Raw genomic sequence first — 20,868 nt, forward strand, 5'->3', positions numbered from 1 at the left:
AGCTCTAGAAAAGTTTTCAAAAACCCTAACTTTTTTCACTGTAGAACAGAGTCCTAATGGTTAGTGCATTGGGCTGACAACTTCCCACTGTGGTTCCTTGTGGCTCTGGGCCAGTCACTTAGGCGCCCTTTTGATAAAGGTTTGCCGTGTGGCAATCTGGAACTACCGCTGACCCAATGAAGGCTCCAGCATTATATCCACTCCCAGCATGCGGCATTTCAGGTGCTAGTGGAAATGTTTGAAATATATTTCTTCGGGGGGGGGGGGGGGGGGGGGTTACTGCCAGATTAGCGTGGGAGCCCTTACTGCCACACCAATGGACAACAGTAAGAGCTCCCTCTAAAATGGCTGCATGGCAAGTGCAAACTTACCACACAGCCATTTCTTTTTTGGGGCTTTTTACCCACTGCAGTAAAAGGGGCCCTGAGGCGTGCGGAAAAAATAACCGCTTCTAGCGCAGGGACCCTTTAACCACAGCTTAGTAAAAGGGCTCCTCAACCCTCCAATACCCCAGGTACAAAAACTCAGATTGTAAGCCCACTAGGGACAGAGAAAGTACCTGTATATAATAAATGCAGACCACCTCGGTGGTACCACAGAAAGGAAGGCAGTATATCAAATCTTTAACCCTTATTCTGAAAGGATTTAAGGGCCTAGCCTCTGTTGGTCTTCAATACCAAAGAAACTAAAAATGTAGCTCTTGTGACTGACTCAGCAGATGTTTCCAACACTGCAGTGAATTCTAAGCTATCCATAGTCATATCTCCTCCTTGACCCTCCATCTCAGGGGGAACACTCCTATTAGTAACCTAGTAGGGTGACATCCACAGGAGCCTGGTTCAAATCCCACTGCTGCTCCTTATAACCTTGGGCAAGTCACTTACCCTCCATTGCATCAGGTAGAAATGTAAATTGTAAGTCCTCGAAAATACTATTTCACAGAAAGGGTGGTGGATGCATGGAATGGCCTCCTGGTGGAGGTCGTGGAGACGAGGATTGTGTTGGAATTTAAGAAAGCGTGGGACAAGCACATGGCATCCCTTAGGAAAAGGAGGAGCTAGTGGTTACTGAGGAAGGGCAGACTAAATGGGGCCATTTGGTCCTTATCTGCCATCATGATTCTATGTTTTTATGACAAGGAAATACCTACAGTACCTGAATGTAGCTCATTTTGAACTACTACTGAAAAAGCTTAATCCAAATAAAATAAATAAATAATAAGCACAAAATATAGGGGAAAATGCTTCAGGCAGATATATCAAAACTTCCAAAAATATTTTCTTAGCCTATCCAAAAGTAAAACATATTTTGATTTAGGAAAATTCATAAATCTCAATTCCTCCTCCAAACCAATTTTCAAGATTCTCAGTTTTATTCCTGAGAATATTATCTGGCCATAGAGATGCTGCATTCACCAATGTCAGGGACTCTGTCTTTGGAGACGAGTATCTTGAACAGAAAACTTTACAATAGTCTTTCTGGCAAACACAACCAGTCAAAAATGTCTCCATCCTTGGTACTAATGTCCATACTTGAGCCAGAATCATGTCTGCTGGTGGGACTAGCAATGGGGTTAAACTAAATGTTACTCTCTCCCATCTTCTTTAGTGTCCCCTCTCGCATTAATAGCCCCTAAAACAACCCATTCCTTATTGGGAGCCAATAAATCAGCATCAATAGACCTCTTTGACATATGTTGGAATACATCTGGGAGTTGGAAGCACCTAGGACCTTATTCAATAAAGTTTTTTGTGTCTGTAACTATAGACTGAAGACAATTATTCTGAACAGAGGCCCATAAAGGCATATGAATGGCAATATCTTCAAGGAAATGTAAATCTATCTATCTATCTATCTATCTATCTATCTATCTATCTATCTATCTATCTATCTATCTATCTATGTCAAAGTAAGAGTTTTTATTTCATACACCAAACCAGGCCTGAGAAATAAAATCACATTCCATAAATCACATTATCTCAGGCTTACAGTTATATGAATCTGAGTGGTGATTTATGTCCCCTTACCTCATCTACATCACTGGCCCATTTCATTATGTGCTGGTAGGAACGTTCACTGGTAATGTCATAGACTAAAAATATTCCCTGCAAGAAAAAATATTCACAAATGTTCAGTAAAAGAATGCAAAATATGTAATGCAATTATTTTTATGTCATAGGGAAAGTTAGGAGGAATCATGTAAAAAATGGATATGTGTCTGTCCATCTGTCTTGAGGCAAAACAACTCTCCATGAAGGAGACAAATATGTCACCAGATTTGGTTTCTTGGAATGTGCATTTTCATTTCACTGAGTTTTGTTCCTTTCTAGCACACTTTTCTGGCGCTCTCTTCTTTTATTGCATGTTATTATGTTTTAGCATGTGTTGACATGAAGTAACATACTAAAACAATTCAATGAAATGAAGAAACGATAAAACAAATAATAAAGAAAACAAAACAAAACTTTTCCCCTGCAGACTCCTAAGGCACACAAAGGCATCGATTTTCAATGTCTTTGTAAGTGACATTGATGACAGGTTAGAAAGGAAAGTATGATGATATGAACGTTTTGCACAGAGTAGACATGCCTGAGGGGGTAAATAAGATGATTAAAAAAACATTGGATAACTAGTAAAAGTGGCAACTGTGCTGTAATAAGGGAAAGGGGATGGGATATACTGCCTTTCTGTAATTATAATCGAGTGGTTTACATATTATATACAGGTGCTTATTTTATACCTGGGCAATGGAGGGTTAAGTGACTTGCCCAAAGTCACAACTACTACTACTACTACTATTTAGCATTTCTATAGCGCTACAAGGCATACGCAGTGCTGTACAAACATAGAAGAAAGACAGTCCCTGCTCAAAGAGCTTACAATCTAATAGACAAAAAATAAATAAAGTAAGCAAATCAAATCAATTAATGTGAACGGGAAGGAAGAGAGGAGGGTAGGTGGAGGCGAGTGGTTACAAGTGGTTACGAGTCAAAAGCAATGTTAAAGAGGTGGGTTTTCAGTCTAGATTTAAAGGTGGCCAAGGATGGGGCAAGACGTAGGGGCTCAGGAAGTTTATTCCAGGCGTAGGGTGCAGCGAGACAGAAGGCGCGAAGTCTGGAGTTGGCAGTAGTGGAGAAGGGAACAGATAAGAAGGATTTATCCATGGAGCGGAGTGCACGGGAAGGGGTGTAGGGAAGGACGAGTGTGGAGAGATACTGGGGAGCAGCAGAGTGAATACATTTATAGGTTAGTAGAAGAAGTTTGAACAGGATGCGAAAACGGATAGGGAGCCAGTGAAGGGTCTTGAGGAGAGGGGTAGTATGAGTAAAGCGACCCTGGCGGAAGATGAGACGGGCAGCAGAGTTTTGAACCGACTGGAGAGGGGAGAGGTGACTAAGTGGGAGGCCAGCAAGAAGCAGATTGCAGTAGTCTAAACGAGAGGTGACAAGGGTGTGGATGAGGGTTTTGGTAGAGTGCACGGAAAGAAAGGGGCGGATTTTACGGATGTTGTAAAGAAAGAAACGACAGGTCTTGGCGGTCTGCTGGATATGAGCAGAGAAGGAGAGAGAAGAGTCAAAGATGACCCCAAGGTTTCGAGCTGAGGAGACAGGGAGAATGAGAGAGCCATCAACAGAAATAGAAAACGGGGGGAGCGGGGAGGTGGGTTTGGGGGGGAAAATGAGAAGCTCGGTTTTGGTCATATTTAATTTCAGGTGGCGTTGAGACATCCAGGCAGCAATGTCAGACAAGCACACTGAAACTTTGGTTTGGATGCAAGGTGAGATATCAGGGGTAGAAAGGTAGATTTGGGAGTCATCAGCATAGAGATGGTAGGAAAAGCCATGGGATGAGATTAATGAACCAAGGGAAGAAGTGTAGATAGAAAAGAGGAGGGGACCAAGAACAGAACCCTGAGGTACGCCGACAGGCAGAGGGATAGAAGTAGAAGAGGATCCACCAGAGTGAACACTAAAGGTGCGGAGGGAGAGGTAGGAAGACAACCAGGAAAGGACAGAGCCCTGGAATCCAAGTGAGGACAGGGTATCGAGAAGTATGTTGTGATCGACAGTGTCAAAAGCAGCGGAAAGATCAAGAAGAATGAGGATGGAATATTGACCTCTGGATTTAGCCAGTAATAAGTCATTGGAGACTTTAGTAAGCGCAGTTTCGGTTGAGTGGAGAGGGCGAAAACCAGATTGTAATGGGTCAAGAATAGCATGTGAGGAGAGAAAATCGAGGCAGCGGCGGTGAACAGCACGCTCAAGTAATTTGGAGAGAAAAGGAAGGAGGGAGATGGGTCGGTAATTAGAGGGACAAGTAGGGTCAAGTGAGCTGCAGTGGGAATTGAGCCCAGTTCCCTTGGTTCTCAAGCCACTGCACTAACAACCATTAGGCTACTCCTCCACTCTGAAACAGCAATGCAATGCAAATGCAAAGCAAAGCAATACAAAATCATAATTCTGGAACGCAGAAATCCAAATGCAAAATGCCTTTTTTGGAACTAAAGAAATAGTCACCAAACAGGAATGAGACCCAGGGGTCATCATCTCTGATGACATCAAGGTATCCAGGGTCTTCTTTTATAAACTGTATGTTTACGCTGTGATCTGCCTAGAACTTAGACTTGTGTAGAATACAAATTTTTATACATAAAAATAATTAAAATAAAGGCAGATCTCGCTAGTAGAAACTGGGAAGTAGAATTATGTTTCTAGAGGTCTCAAATATGTTATGGAGACCAGGTCTGAAAAAGGACATTGACAAGGTAGAGAGAGTTCAAAGGAAGGTTACCAAATAGTGTAAGGATTACACTTTGAAAAAAGCAAAAATCCAAGGAGTAGGAGTGGACCAAGTGCATTTCAACTCACAGTTGAAATGCAATTTTTGGTGGGCTTAATGGCATCTGACTAGATTTCACTGTGTCTCAGTGGTTTTCCGAATACAAGTCTTATTGTTTTGCACCAACACTTAGTGCGTTTCAACTGTGAGTGTAAGACCCCTGAAGCAGATGGTTGTTCCGTCAAAACACGGCCCCATGTTGGGTCAAATACACAAATGGTGCTGAAAAAAACCTTGTTACAGTTTACAGTTAGGCGCTATATCTAAAGATTTGTGTGCAAATCCAAATTGTTGCCATTTAATGCCAATAATTAACTGTTAGCACCCAATGATTGGTGCTTATTGGCTCGTTAGCATGCACAACTCAACAGAGGCATGGCCATGGGAGGAGCATGGGCAGGTCAGGGGTGTTTATTAAAGATGCGTGCAACATTACTGAATGCCGGGAATCTGCACATAACTTACACACTGAGATTTCCACCTGGTTTCAGTTGGAGTAACTCCTTAAACCCAAAGTTGAGTGTGAATCCCGGCACTATGTGTTACTCTTTAAAGGGCGCTGAACCCGGAAAGCTCGTTACAAAATACCATTTGGCACCAATTTTTTGGGCACCAAATTTTGAGCACTATTTACTGAATCCAGCCCATAATGATTGAATTCAGAATTCATTATAGAAGAAACCCAAATGCAGGGCCCTCACTGCAATGACAAAACTAGGTATACTGGGTAATAGACACAATGGATAATAGGCACATAGGTAGGTTAATGTAAGATAAGGGGGGAAAACCCCCAAAACCCTGGGTAACTGAATGAAGGCCCATGGCACTAGGATCCCAGTCCTGGTTCTGATCAAGTTGGAGATCAAAAGGAGCGGGAGAAAATTGTTGGGTTAAAAAAAAAGGCAAATGGAAGCAACTGTTCTATGGATGTAGCAGTATAGAAATGTAAACTCCTGCTGACTCATAATGTCTCTGCTGCTTTGTAACCACTTGATCCTCTCTAAGCGCATCTTTGTATGCACTGACTCATGCTTTTCATCAATGCCAAGCTGTGTGGTAATTGCAGTCAGAGTACTTGCTACAGATTCCTATCTCCTAAAGGTAAAAGGTGTTCTTTCATTGCTCTTTGTTCTGTGAGACTGGAACTGAGTGCACCAGAGTACACCGGTATCTTAATAATATAAATAATACTGTCAACCTATAAGCTAATGTAACAACACTTAGGATTTTTGCATTCTCTGATTTAATGGGCTATGACGCAGAATAGACATTTACCCTTGAGCATGTGTGAGTGGGAGTAGAGTGAGACAGGAGAGCAAGCATGGTGGGGGGAGCATAAGCATTAATACAAATGCTGTCCCATAAAAATGGCTTGCTACTCCTTTGCCCGAATGTTTGTAGTTCAGAAGGAAAGCAGCAGAACAAAGTGCCTCACTCCCTGCCTGGCATCTTCCCCCTGCACAAGGTCTGGCATAACTCCCTCTTCCAACTCCACCCCCCCCCCCCCCCCATGCAGTCAAGCATCTATCTCTGTTTCTTCCTTCCACCCTCCTCAATGGTCCTCATCTTTCCCCAGCAGTCCTCCAATTTTCCTGCATATCAAGGCAGGCTGCCTCTAGCTGGCCCTGGAAGCCTTCCCTCTGCCTTGACTTCCTGTTTCCACATAGTCAGGATGGCTGGAGACTGGCTGCCTTGATTGTCGACACTGCCGGCTGACCCACGGGAAGGTTGGAGGACTGTTGGGGAGGGGAGAAGAGAGAGGAGGGAAGGAAAGAGACAGCGGACCACAAAGGGAGGAGAGGAAAGGACAGCAAGTGATACCAAATCATACGGGGAGGGGGAGGAAGGAGAGCAAGAGATGCCATACTCATGGGTGGGAAAAAAAGGGAAGGGAAAGAGAGATGTCTCTGACTGGGGGAGTGGCAAGGAGGGAGAAAGATGCTGGATGGGTGGAGGGTGGAGACAAGAGAAAGCCTGGATGAGAGGTGGGAAAGAGAGAGAGAGAGATTCTGGACATGGAAGGAGAATAGGACAAGATCAAGAGGGGAGATGCTGGACAGAATGGATAGTCATAGAGGAAAAATGGATAGTGGACATGGAGAGAGAGAAGAAATGTTAAATTGACTGGAGACCCTGCAAAGATAGGGAAAAAACAGAGAGAAGCATAAAAGAGTCACTAGGACCAAAGTGAATGGAAAAATAAAAATGCTCAGATAATAAAGGTAGAGAAAATTATTTTATTCTGAATTTATTAATTGGAATATGTCAGCTTTGGGAATTGTGTATCTCTGATATCTTCAGTTTTTTATTTCTCTCATATTACTGTAGAAAGTACGACTTCTTGAGGTTTCCACTTCATTTTTTTTTTGCCTTCATATCTCTATTACTGATCTATGGTCCCTTGTTTCATATTTGTTGAGGGTCCATCTGCACATATGACTAAGTCTGCTGGCATGTTGTTTTTGTATAGAGATCTGTAGCAGTCCCATTTGTTCTCACTAGGCGACGAATTGGTGTTTTATGACACACTGTAATATTTACAGTGTTGCCTTTTCATGGATAAGGTTGTTGTTTTTTGAGTACTGGGAGTTGGTGCTGTTATGGTACATCAAGGTTCTGAGTGTGTTTTTGCACAAGTTTATGCATAGTGTTTTGCAGTGGAGGGATTTGTGTGTTGGCCTTACTGAGCTGACATCAAAACATTAATATAATTTTAGTTTGTCATTACATCAGACAGGGTTTTAGAACATTTCAGGATCAGATGTGAGTTGAATTGGTTGTCTTTATAGCAAACTTGAGTCTGATTAGATTTAACTTATGAGACGTGGAAGGGCATTTTCGAAAGGGACGTCCTTGCAAAAGGGCAAAATCTAAGGGCAGGGAAACCCGTATTTTTGAAACAAGATGGACGTCCATCTTTCGTTTCGAACATACCGTCAGGGACATCCAAATTCTTAAATTTTGCCGTCCATAGATTTGGACGTCCCTAGACACAGTCATTTCTGATTTTCGGCAATTTTCAAAACCAAAGACTTCCATGTCAGAAACAACCAAATGCAAGCCATTTGGTCGTGGGAGGAGTCAGTATTTGTAGTGCACTGGTCCCCTTGACATGCCAGGACACCAACCGGGCACCCTAGGGGGCACTGCAGTGCACTTCATAAATTATTCCCAGGTATATAACTCCCTTACCTTGTGTGCTGAGCCCCCCCAACCCCCCCCCCCGAAAACCCACTACCTACAACTGTACAACACCATAGCCCTTACGGGTGAAGGCCCTTGCGGGTGAAGGGGGCACCTATATATGGGTACAGTGGGTTTGTGGTGGGTTTTGGAGTGCTCGCTGTTTCCTCCACAAATGTAAGAGGTGGGGGGGGGGGGGGGGTGGGCCTGGGTCCGCCTGTCTGAAGTGCACTGCAGTACCCACTAAAACTGCTCCAGGGACCTTCATGCGCTGTCATGGACCTGAGTATGACATCTGAGGCTGGCACAAAATATTTTTAAAGATGTTTTTTGAAGGTGGGAGGGGGTTAGTGACCACTGGGGGAGTAACGGGAGGTCATGCCCGATTCTCTCCAATAGTCAACTGGTCATTTCAGGCACCTTTTTGTGCCTTAGTCGTAAGAAAACAGGTCTGGGTGAAAACGTCCAAGTGTTCGTCAGGGACGTCCTTGTTTTTTTCAATTATGGGTCAAGGACGTCCAAGTGTTAGGCACGCCCAAGTCCCACCTTCGCTAAGCCTCCAACACGCTCCCTTGAACTTTGGCTGTCCTTGCGACGGAGTGCAGTTGGGGACGTCCTAAATCAAGTTTCGATTATACCGATTTGGATGTCCCTGGGAGAAGGACGTCCATCTTCCGATTTATGCTGAAAGATGGACATTCTTCTCTTTCGAAAATGAGCCCAACTGTTTGCCTCTTAAGGGATCTTTAAATAGAGTTGAATTGTTTCCTTAGATGTGTATGTGGTTTAGTGTTGGTAAGTGCTTGAAATAATTGAGTTTAAAATATGTAAAGTGTCTATCAATGATGTGGAAATCCATTTTTAAGCGCACATGAAGGCGTTATTTGTTGATAAGAGTAGCCAGCAGCCTTTACTCAGGCCTCAGACCTCAACCACCACACCAAATTTATACTCCAAATGCATTGCAAGAAAAACCTTACTCATTGGTCTTCAATCTCACACATTGGGGCAATAAATCTCACTTTTTGGGATGGGCCACCTTTGGCATCTTTGAAATTTTTCAGTTCTCTAAATCGGCTGCAGAGTAACAGGAATTTAACTTCTTCATTGCCACTGATCTCCTGTCCTTTATTGGCTCTGGCTGCCAGCATCAGTGGTCTGTTGAAACTGAAAGCAAGTATTTCATGTGTCATACAGGAAGTAATTGCTTTCCAATTTCAACTCCTGCACTGGAGAAGTGGGGAAGGGGGCTGATGCTGAGAGTAAAGCAGGAAGAAGGGGCTGATGCTAGGACCTGGGGTGAGAGAAAGAGGGCTGCAGGCTGACATGGGAGCTGGGGGTGGGAGAAAGGGGCTGGACATTGGAGCTGACTCTGTGGGTGCTGTTGGTGCTTGAGAACCCCCAATACTGAGAACATTTCTTGTATGCATCCAAAAGGAAGGGTTATTTCCACTGGGTTTAGCACCCCCAATAATTTTGAAAAGTTGGCTTCTATGGGGCTAGGTGCTGACACTTGGCTGAGGATGTCAGAAGGGTGCTGATATTTGCAAATGGTAGAGTGGTAGAAGGGGGCTCATACTAGGCCTGGGAAAAAGGTTTGATGCTGGGGCTGAGAGAATGGGATTTGGAGCTAAAACAGGCTGGGGATGGGAGGAAGGACAGATGTTAAGTGTTGGGTGTAGAAGAACAGTTGTAATGCTAGGTATGGGAGAAGGCTGAGGGCAGGGCGCTGACAGAGATTGGAGATGACTCGGAGGCAAGTGAGAGAAGAAGGTTAGGGCTTGAAGAGGGGTCTGATGCTGGAGCTGGGAGGAGGGGGCTAGGGGTTGATGGAGGAACTGGGGGTGGGCAATAAGAGAAGGCAGTCGATAAGAAGAGACTCAGAGTGCAGGTAGGGAGGGAGATTACAGAGTGGGGTAGAACAGGGGAAAGGTGTCAGAGGGGAAGGAAGTAATGAGAAGGGATCACAATAGAGGAAGATGGAGTAAGAATGGAAAAATGTGAAAGGGAGGGGTGAGAAGGAGAAAGAGTGGAGGGAGAGAGAAGGTGAGAAAGGGAAAGGAGTGAAAGATATGGAGGAGGCGGAAAAGGTTTCAGAGGCACTGGAAAGGAAGACATGAAAGGGACAGATCTGAAAGGAAGAGAATGAGGAAATTGGGTAGAAGATAAAAAGAAAGGGTCTGGATGCCAGGAGAGGTTGATTAACAGGTAACACGCTTGGGTTGGTGAGAGAATGAGACTTGGGGGAAGATAAATGAGGGTTGAGAATGGGTGAAGTGGAAAATGGAAAGATCATAGTTAGCTGAGATGTGAAAAGAGGGAAACTGAAGACTAGAGGGTGAGAGAAAGGAAAGAATGAGGGCTAATTCTAGCTGCTGAGTGGAGATGCACAGAAGAGAGAAATAGAGAAAAACAAGGGAAACAATCAATGTCAGGAACAGATGTTGAAAGGAAAAGAAGACAGGAGAAGAAAGAAAAATGAGACCCTGGAAAAGAACTTAGATAAAGATGACACAAGAAGTCAAAAGGAGAGGCTGGACTATGCGGATTTGTAAAATAAAATGCCCAGACAACAAATGGAGAACATATTTTATTTCAGTTAACGACTTGAATATGCCACATTTAGCAAAGTGCAAACCTGATAACTTTATAGTTTACACAGTACAGAAGGAAATGCATTTTTGTTTCTCCAGTGTTGCATTGCATTCAGATTTCTCATAGTTCCTGTTACTAGTTAGTGGTTGCTTGTTCTGTATTAAGGCTTTTTCTCTATTCTGCAAGAGTGATAAGCGCTTTTCTGTTAATATTTATTTTCTGTATAAGGATCTGTAACAGTCTGACTTGATATATTGGTACTCTAGGGTGCTGCCATTTTATAGGTAGGGCTGTTGCTATTTGAGTCCTGGTCATTAGTGCTACATTATTATGACAGGTTTCCTATAGATCTGGAATGCATTTTTGCAAGTTTTGATTATTGGAGCTCGGAAGGGTTCTCCTCCCCCTGGTCCTCCGTTACCTTGGGAGAGACAGTGTTATAGGGACCCATCTTCATTTTTGCCTGGGGCCACGCAGTCCTAGCTACACCCCTGTCCAGACCACAAGCAGACTGGAAATGCTGCCTGCCTATAGACTCCAATCCCAAGAACTGAGAGACAGCACTTCTGGCCTATCATCCCTGTGAGAGTGCGCCTTAAGCACTGGTTTAGTCCCCCTTGCTCTCACACTATTATAGACCATTCCATATACTTTTCAGTGGAGAAATATAGGCTCTGGTAGGGGAAAATACACATCCCTGTATACCCATCTTCATCCATATGAAAGATTTGTGCAAAATAAACTTATTGACAACAAATGTAAAATACATCATACATTCTCAGTGTTTACAAGATATTATACAGGAGGGCAAAACCCATTCCTGTAGTGTGTCTGCTGTACCTTCAACAGGTTTGGCACCTATTATGCACAGGTATATCACTCTGTCCTAAAAACATGACCACCGGATATTCCATCATGGCAGTCATATTTATTCAAAATGGAAGCTGCTGTGGTTAAAATGAAACCAGATATTCAGTGTTGGTTCCAAGATACCACCTGTTGCTGAATATCCAGTTTCCATTGTGGCTGTTTTAGAGATTCTTAAGGGACAATCCATGGATCCCTCAAATGTCTGAAGCATCTATTCAGTCTTAGGCTCCAGTGTGGATGGAGGTCTTCTTGATGCTGCAGGGCAAAAGAGACCTGGCCCCTTTAAGAACCAGCCCTCTTTGACGCAGCAATGCCACTATTATTACTACTCTTCTCTAGCTGCTTATCCTCTGGCTCGCATGGCAGAAACAACTCTAGGGCCTTGTTCATCTCTCTGCTATCACGTCTTCCAAGCGTCACTTTCCAAGCCTGACAGGTTGCTTCCTCAACTAATACAGACTATATAATCTCCAGGCATACAAGCACGTCCACTTCCCTCCTCCATTCACCATCATGAGGACCATCAGACTCTTTCACTGCTGACATCTGCTCCACCCCATGGTAAGAATGGTAGGCCTGTTGCTCCTCTTCCCAACCCTTTCTGGGTTGCTTGGAGGCTATCTTGGGTCTATGACAAGTGAAAGGAAACTTTCCTGTAATTTTATTCATACATCTGCTCCAAGATAGGTGCATATATGTGCATGTACTTAATACAGATATGCACATAGGAGGAAATTCTATAAATGGCGCAGAAACTTGAGTCCCCCAAAAATTCAGCGTTAAGCACTATTTTCAAAAGTGTGGTCACCTAATATTGAATAGTCTTTAGTGTGGATTCCACGCCTAACCTTTGGGTGCCGGACATACGCCTGCTAAAACCTAGTGTAAATGATGGCATTCAAGCTAAGTATCGAGGAAGGCTCTCCAAATCCCACGGGGTACAGATACAGATATTCTACTTTATATTACTTTAGTCTCGGCATCCTGAAGTCATTGGTCCACTTCCCACTTTGTTTTTCTGTTTTCGGCATTCAAGCTAAGCACAGTAAGGCAATATTCTGTAATTCCAGACGCAACTTTTTGGAACGCCCCCTGAAATGCCTCTGGCTATACCCTCTTTTCAAATACATGAGAGTTTGGTGCCGAGCCTTATAGAATAGCCTACAGCTAGTTGCATAAGCAGATCCTAAATGATGCCAATTAACTGCAACTTGGTTGTTATCACCCAATTATTGCTAGTGAAGGGTTTGTTAATCAATTAAGTTGAATACGCTCACATTTCAGCATGCAACTTTGGGCACCATATATAGAATCCAGGGGATGTTCTATAATGTATATGCATACCTTCAACTCTGCTCCTCGTTCACCTAAACTTCACCCCTGGGAACACCGATGTAGAGAACTGCATGAAAGTGTGCACGCTCTTGTCGACACGAGTACTTATACAAACATCTTCATACACATTTATTATTATTATAGCAGCATTTATATCCCACATTTTCCAAACATGTTTGGTTCAATGTGGCTTACAAAAGAAGATATAGAGGTAGAGAGTTACATTGTGGATGTGCAGGGGTAAATCGTTACATTTAAGACAATCAATAGGCATAGAGTTACAGGTGGGCTGAACAGTAGGTAATCATTGCGAGTGATTCAATGGCATAGAAGGAAAGAGGGCAAGGGATAGGGAATAAGTTCTTATATGGTTGTAATCCGTCAATTCTGCGTGGTTAGTTGTGGAGTGAGGTTGGTTCGATTTTGATGTCTGCGGGTAGGAATTTCTTGAATAGGAAGGTCTTGAGGTGTTTCCTAAACATAGTGTGGGGTGTTATTAAAGATTTTGGTAGGGCATTCCGCATCTTGGAGCTTAAGTAGGGGAAACTTTTTCTAATATCCATTTTTCAGATGTAAAATGCTTTGTGAAACTATCCTCAATGAAGGCAAGTTCCAAAAGCTATTCACCTGGGTAAATGGACTAGTTATTTATTTAAAATAAGTTTTATACCATTCTAACATAGTAACAGTAAATGACAACAGATAAAGACCTATACGGCCCAGCCAGTCTGTCCAACAAGATAAACTCATTTTACATGGTATGTGATACTTTATATGTATACCTGAGTTTGATTTGTCTTTGCCATTCTCAGGGCACAGACCATAGAAGGCTTCCCAGTGCTGGGGTCCTGCTGCAGTACAAGGGAGCCTGCACTATTCTTAACATGTGATTTTGACACACGCAAAGGCAGCAGGTAAAAAGCTGTCTTTCTTTTTTTTTTTTTTTAAAGAAATTACCGTACAGTAAGTGAACCACTTACCGCATGGCCACTTTAGAGGAGAGCACTTACCACCAGCCAATGAGGTGGCGGTTATGGGCTCCTGCGCTAACCTGGCAGTAACTGAGCATCATGCGGCACTGCCCGATTACCACTGGATAAACATGGTGCTACAAAATTAGAAAATATTCTTGTAGCGCTGGAAATGTTGCACACTGGGGTGGGGTGGGGGGGGGGGGGACTTCTGCCGGGTTCCTGCAGTAAGCCCACAGTGGCTTTACCGCCACTTAGTAAAAGGGCCTTTAAGTTCATTCAGGATGGTTTACAAAATAATGTTTTTTGCCCACCTTTCTTTGCTACAGGTCGACGTTGTTGAGTTTGTTCTGCTTTGAATGCAGCTGCTTTTTGCAACCCCTCCTCATACACTGCTACCTGTCAGCTGTCTAATCTGCATAATGGGTGAGCCATCCCTGGGGTTGAGGGTGCGGCACAGGAAATGTTTAAAGTTACTTGCATGTTTCAAGATGAATCATGCCATGGAACTGCAGGGCCGATGGATGTCAATTGGTGTGAAGTTTTAGAGTCCATTACAGAGAAAGCATAGGCGAAATATACAATTTATGCAAGTTATTTTGAAGAATAGCATGGTTTTAAAAGGTTTGGACAAGTTCCTGGAAGAAAAGTCCATAAACTGTTATTAAGGTGGACTTGGGAAAATCCACTGCTTATTTCTAAGATAAGCAGCATGAAATCTATTTTACCATTTTGGGATCTTGTCAGGTAGTTGTGATGTACCACCGTTGGAAAGAGTATACTGGGCTTGGTGGCGCTTCAGTCTGTCCCGGTACAGCGATGCTTATGTACTTACTAGTAAACAAAGGCCCGTTACTGAGAGCAATGAAACGGGCGCTAGCAAGGGTACATAAGTACATAAGTACATAAGTAATGCCATACTGGGAAAAGACCAAGGGTCCATCGAGCCCAGCATCCTGTCCACGACAGCGGCCAATCCAGGCCAAGGGCACCTGGCAAGCTTCCCAAACGTACAAACATTCTATACATGTTATTCCTGGAATTTTAGATTTTTCCAAGTCCGTTTAGTAGCGGTTTATGGACTTGTCCTTTAGGAAACCGTCCAACCCCTTTTTAAACTCTGCTAAGCTAACCGCCTTCACCACTTTCTCCGGCAACGAATTCCAGAGTTTAATTACACGTTGGGTGAAGAAAAATTTTCTCCGATTTGTTTTAAATTTACTACACTGTAGTTTCATCGCAAGCCCCCTAGTCCTAGTATTTTTGGAAAGCGTGAACAGAAGCTTCACATCCACCTGTTCCATTCCACTCATTATTTTATATACCTCTATCATGTCTCCCCTCAGCCGTCTCTTCTCCAAGCTGTATAGCCCTAGCCTCCTTAGTCTTTCTTCATAGGGAAGTCGTCCCATCCCCGCTATCATTTTAGTCGCCCTTCGCTGCACCTTTTCCAATTCTACTATATCCTTCTTGAGATGCGGCGACCAGAATTGAACACAATACTCAAGGTGCGGTCGCACCATGGAGCGATACAACGGCATTATAACATCCTCACACCTGTTTTCCATACCTTTCCTAATAATACCCAACATTCTATTTATTCGCTTTCTTAGCCGCAGCAGCACACTGAGCAGAAGGTTTCAGTGTGTTATCGACGACGACACCCAGATCCCTTTCTTGGTCCGTAACTCCTAACGTGGAACCTTGCATGACGTAGCTATAATTTGGGTTCTTTTTTCCCACATGCATCACCTTGCACTTGCTCACATTAAACATCATCTGCCATTTAGCCGCCCAGTCTCCCAGTCTTGTAAGGTCCTCTTGTAATTTTTCACAATCCTGTCGCGATTTAACGACTTTGAATAACTTTGTGTCATCAGCAAATTTAATTACCTCGCTAGTTACTCCCATCTCTAAATCATTTATAAATATATTAAAAAGCAGCGGTCCTAGCACGGACCCTTGAGGAACCCCACTAACTACCCTTCTCCATTGTGAATACTGCCCATTTAACCCCACTCTCTGTTTCCTATCCTTCAACCAGTTTTTAATCCACAATAGGACATTTCCTCCTATCCCATGACCCTCCAATTTCCTCTGTAGCCTTTCATGAGGTACCTTGTCAAACGCCTTTTGAAAATCCAGATACACAATATCAACCGACTCCCCTTTGTCCACATGTTTGTTCACTCCTTCAAAGAATTGAAGTAAATTGGTCAGGCAAGATTTCCCCACATGGTAGTGTGTATGTTTGGGAGAGTGTGTTTGTGAGTGACTGTGTGAGAGAGAGATAGACAGCGTGAATGCGGTAGTGTGTGTGTGAGAATGAGAGTGTGTGGCAGGGTTCCCCCTCTTTCCTTTTCCCCCCTGTGTTCCCTCCCCACCCCCGTCATTCCCCCCCTTTCCTCCCCTCCCCCTTCCCTGCCTGAGGGTGGTGAGTCCCATTCCCTCAGCCTTTCAGGGTCATCCGTCGTCTTTTGTTGTTCAATCTGGCTCCCTCCCTGCTGCCACTGCCAGCATGATGCATCTGGCTCCCTCCCTTCTTCCCTTGCACCACGTTGAGGCTGGCTGGCTGGCACCCTGAGAAGTTGAGGCTGGCTGCCTGCTCGCCTGCCTCCCTCTGACCTTTTGGATGTCTCCGTTTCAGGGGGAAGATGTGTTTGTTTTTTGCAGGAGCGGGGTCATGTTGTTTGTGAGTGTCGTGTGTGGCGGGGTGAGGGGGCGGGACCATCATCCGCGCCGCTGTTGTTTCTTTGTGGGGGGGGGGGGGTCCGACGTGGTTCTGGCGGCGGGGTGGCTCATTTCTGGTGAGGGGCAGGAGCGACACGGTTTGTTAGCCTGCATGGCTCGTTGCGGTTTTACCTGGTTCGTGGCGTGCACCGCTGTTGTTTCCGTTGTCGTAGCTCTGTGTGGGTGGCGGTTTTCGTGCCCCGCCCTAGACGTCGTCGCGTTTTGATGCGAGGGTGGAGCAGAGCTACAGTGTGGAAATCCGGAGTTTGTGGCCTGAGTAGAACGTTGGAGGTGAGAATCTGCTCCGCCCTCAAAGTCATAAAGTTTGACGCGAGGGCGGGGCCCAGAGACTGTGATTTTCGTGGCTTCAGAGCTTCGAACATACGAACCTTGGCTTCAGTGACGTCAGACAATAGAACGTTGAGGGTGAGTTTTATATATATAGATGTCCATCTCACCTAATCTTTGTTTCATTAAAGAAACATTCCACTCTAGTCTGTGTATTTTCTCATTTTAAAGCAAGCTACAATCAAACAAATCAAACAAAAAAAAAAAAGTAACAGACTAACCTTTCAAGGCTAGCTTGGGTTAAGTACTGTTATAGATCAAGTCAAGATTATTTGGGCAAGGTAAAAAAAAACAAGTTCACATTATTTTTTACATTACCTGGGCTCTTCTGTAGTACTGCTTTGTTATAGTCTGGTATCTTTCCTGTCCTGCAGTGTCCCTGAAAGACATAACAGGAATTATGAGTGGCTGAACATTTGAAGGTATGCTTAAGGATACCACAAAAGATGGTTGGGTAAGCCCTTGGCGCTAGAAAATAAAAATACATTTTCTAGCACTGGAGTTGGAGTATAGCAGAGGTAGTAGCCCAGCAATAGGCCCGATTTGCCACACGCCAACACAGCAATAGCTCTACTGCCCTTTAGTAAAAGGGCCCCTTAACCAGCTATGCCTTAACTGGATCTGGAAACCCGGAAATTTAATGCTGGTGCTTGGACATGGCCCGGCATTGAATTTCAGGGTTTTACGCTGGTAGCAGTCAGCAAAACGCCCACCATATTGTGATAAGGGCACATGAGTTCATATTCTAAAGGCAAAATATGCACTATGGGCCCAATATTCAGTGCTATTAAATAGCGTTTAATATTCAGAGCGAGATAGCCGGTTATCTCCACTGAATATTAGTGCTTAATGGCTAGCCACTAACCGGCTATGTCGTGCGACTTAGCTGGCTGAGCTCAGATAGTCAGTGCTAAACCGGCTAAGTTGAGCAGTTAAGATAGGACTGCTATTTAAGTGGCCTATCTTTAACCGCTATTAACTTAACCGGCTAGTGCTGAATATTCGCTTAGCCGGATAAGTTGCCACAGCCAGTTATATCACTCATTATAACCGGTTATTTGTTAAGTGCTAACTGCAATATTCAGCGGGAGATAACCGGCGATCTCCTACTGAATATTGCCAGATAGCCAACTAAGTGCCATTTAATAGGCCAGGAACGACTCCTGGACGGTTAAATGGTTTTACATATCAGGTGGACTGTTATAGAGTTAGGGGGTCATTTTTAAAAAATGACACAGTTAAACACAATTGTGAGATAATATAAGTGAATTGGTTTAATAAAAATTTTGAAGGTGGTTTTTGGCCAGTGATTACATGTGAGTCTGTTGCGATTTAAAATAAACTGAACTGGTTAAGAGTTCACAGACTATTTCTGAGGTCTTTCCTCCCTTTTGATGCACATTATTCATTCATGTTTTCAGATTAGTCTGTAACTATTGATGGTTTTGAATGAATCACCTTTTTATGATTTTCTAAAATAGATACTGTAAACAAACATATGCAGAAGAAAAAGCACAAACACATTTATTTTCCATTACTGGTGGCTATGTGTTCAAAGGAAGAGCAGGGCTTGGGGGTGATTGTGTCTGAGGTTCCAAACAGGTAGAAAAAGTGACAGTCATAACCAGAAGGATGCTTGGGTGCATAAGGAGTGTGATGGCCAGCAGGAACAAAGAGGTGATAGTGCCCTTGTATAAGTCTCTGGTGAGGCCCCATACAGAATACTGTGTGCAATTCTGGAGACCGAACCTACAGAAAGATATAAACAGGATACAGTCGGTCTAGAGGGCAGTGTCAGACTTGTGAGTTCTTTTACCAAGTAGAGCGCTGCCGAGCCTGGTACTCGGACCAGGTTCTGCTTGGCGGCCGGACAACCCAGGGTTTCACCTGCGCTGACCGCTGTTCCCCAGAGGTTGAGCCCCTAGGTGCGGGCGGCTTGCAGGGTTTACGAGATGGAGCAGGAAGCGGGGTGATGAACGTGACGGCTAGAAAGGCAGCAGGCAAGAGAGTGATTCAGGTACAGTTAGAGTCAGTAGGCAGGCAGCAGGTCAAGAGAGTAATCCAGGTACAGGCAGAGTCAGCAGGCAAGCAGCAGGCATGAGAGTAATCCAGGTACAGGCAAAGTCAGTAGGCAGGCAGCAGACACGAGAGTAATCCAGGTACAGGCAGAGTCAGCAGGCAAGCAGCAGGCATGAGAGTAATCCAGGTACAGGCAGAGTCAGCAGGCAAGCAGCAGGCATGAGAGTAATCCAGGTACAGGCAAAGTCAGCAGCAAAGAACAAAGTAGAGGAGAAGCACACTACTGAGCAAGTAACACCTACCAAAGTAGAAGCCGAAGCATCAAGTCCAGGGAGCGCTCAGCTGATAAAGTGCTGGCGTCTGACATCAGCAGGGAGAAGGGGCACAGCCATAGGACAAGTGCATGGGAAGGAGGAACCAGAAGACCAATAGGAGAGAAGCAAAGGAAGCCAGGCAGAGGGAGAACAGACCCAGGTGGGTGGAAGCAAAGCAATCAAGGAGCCTGGAAGCCAGGCAGAGAGAGAGAGCAGAAACAGGTGCATGGAAGCAAAGCAATTAAGGAGCCTGCAACCACCGCTCTCTGAACAAACCCAGAGAAGGACTACACACACATGGTTCAGGCAGTGTCAGTCAAGTGTGCATGTCAACGGGACCCCGTGCAGTCCAAGGACGCCACTTGCATTGAGGTAGGGGACATGACAGTACCCCCTCCTTATGGAACCCCCTCTGCCTAGGTCCGGGTTTAGTGGTCATGGAAATCGCGAATCAGGTCAGGAGCGTGGACGTTAGCAGCAGGCTCCCAGGAATTATCCTCTGGACCAAAATGTTTCCAGGATAGGAGATGAAATAGTTGTCCTCTCTGACGCTTGGAGTCTAGAATCTCCTCTACCTCAAATTCAGGGTCAGGCTCAGAATCAGGAATGATGATCTTCTTGGGTTCCGGATCCCATCTGGAAGTTAAAAATGGTTTAAGCAGGGCTACATGGAAAGCGTTGTGAACCTTGAGGTTAGCTGGTAACTGGAGATAATAAGTGACCACCCCCACCCGAGATTGTACTGGAAATGGCCCTATAAATCGGGGAGCAAATTTGAAAGAGGGTAGGTGAAGCCTCAAATATTTGGTGCTGAGACAGACCTTCTGTCCAGGTTGAAAAACTGGAGCAGTTCGTCTTTTCCTATCCACAAAGAGCTTGCACTTAGCTGAGGCTCGCTGGAGATGTTGCTAGACCTTGGACCAGATATCCTGAACATCAATGAGAATCCGGTGGAGCAGGAGCGAGGCTTGTGTCTGAGGGACTGGAAGCGGCAGATGAGGATGGTGTCCATACACTGTAAAAAATTGTGAGGTATGAGAGGCAGTCTGAAAACTGTTGTTATAGGCGAAGTCTGCCCAGGGGAGCAATGCAGACCAGTCATCCTATCGACTGTTTGTGTACATCCGAAGGAAGGCCTTGAGAGTTTGATTGACTCGTTCCACGAGGCCACTGGTCTGTGGGTGGTAGGCGGACGGGAAGTGAGTGGTAATCTTAAAGGTAGAGCACAGTACTCTCCAGAACCTTGAACTGAATTGAGAGCCCCGATCACTAATGAGCCGCAGAGGGAGACCATGTAAGTGAAAAATGTGTTGGATAAAGGCTGTGGCAAGGATGGCAGCAGAAGGAAGGGCCTTCATGGGGATGAAATGGGCCATCTGGGAAAATCGGTCCACCACTACCCAAATGACTGTGTGCCCTTGGGATTCAGGGAGCTCAGTAACAAAATCCATTGATATTTCCTGCCATGGGAGTTGCAGAACTGGTAACGGCTGCAGGAGTCCCCATGGCTTTACAGGAGGGAACTTGTTCCAGGTGCAAGTGGGACAAGTAGAAACAAAATGTAAGATATCTTGAGCCATGCAGGGCCACCAATAATACTGAGATATTAAATGAAAAGTGTTACGGAAACCAGGGTGACCAGCAAAAGTGGAGGAGTGTCCCCA

The 20,868-nt window shown here is 44.6% G+C and overlaps 1 protein-coding gene across 1 annotated transcript in view; it reads right to left on the minus strand.

Moving 5' to 3' along the window:
- The window catches only part of RAB15 (RAB15, member RAS oncogene family), a 335,606-nt gene that overhangs the window by 9,119 nt on the left and 305,619 nt on the right, over nucleotides 1-20,868 (minus strand). Inside the window, exons 3-4 of the mRNA XM_030214613.1 lie at nucleotides 17,190-17,250; nucleotides 2,028-2,105 (exon numbers count right to left, since the gene is read on the minus strand). Coding sequence (XP_030070473.1) covers nucleotides 2,028-2,105; nucleotides 17,190-17,250 — 139 coding nt within the window. The remainder of the gene's footprint in view (nucleotides 1-2,027; nucleotides 2,106-17,189; nucleotides 17,251-20,868) is intronic.

The sequence above is a fragment of the Microcaecilia unicolor genome, chromosome 9 (genome assembly GCF_901765095.1).
Source record: "Microcaecilia unicolor chromosome 9, aMicUni1.1, whole genome shotgun sequence".
Classification (NCBI taxonomy): domain Eukaryota; kingdom Metazoa; phylum Chordata; class Amphibia; order Gymnophiona; family Siphonopidae; genus Microcaecilia; species Microcaecilia unicolor.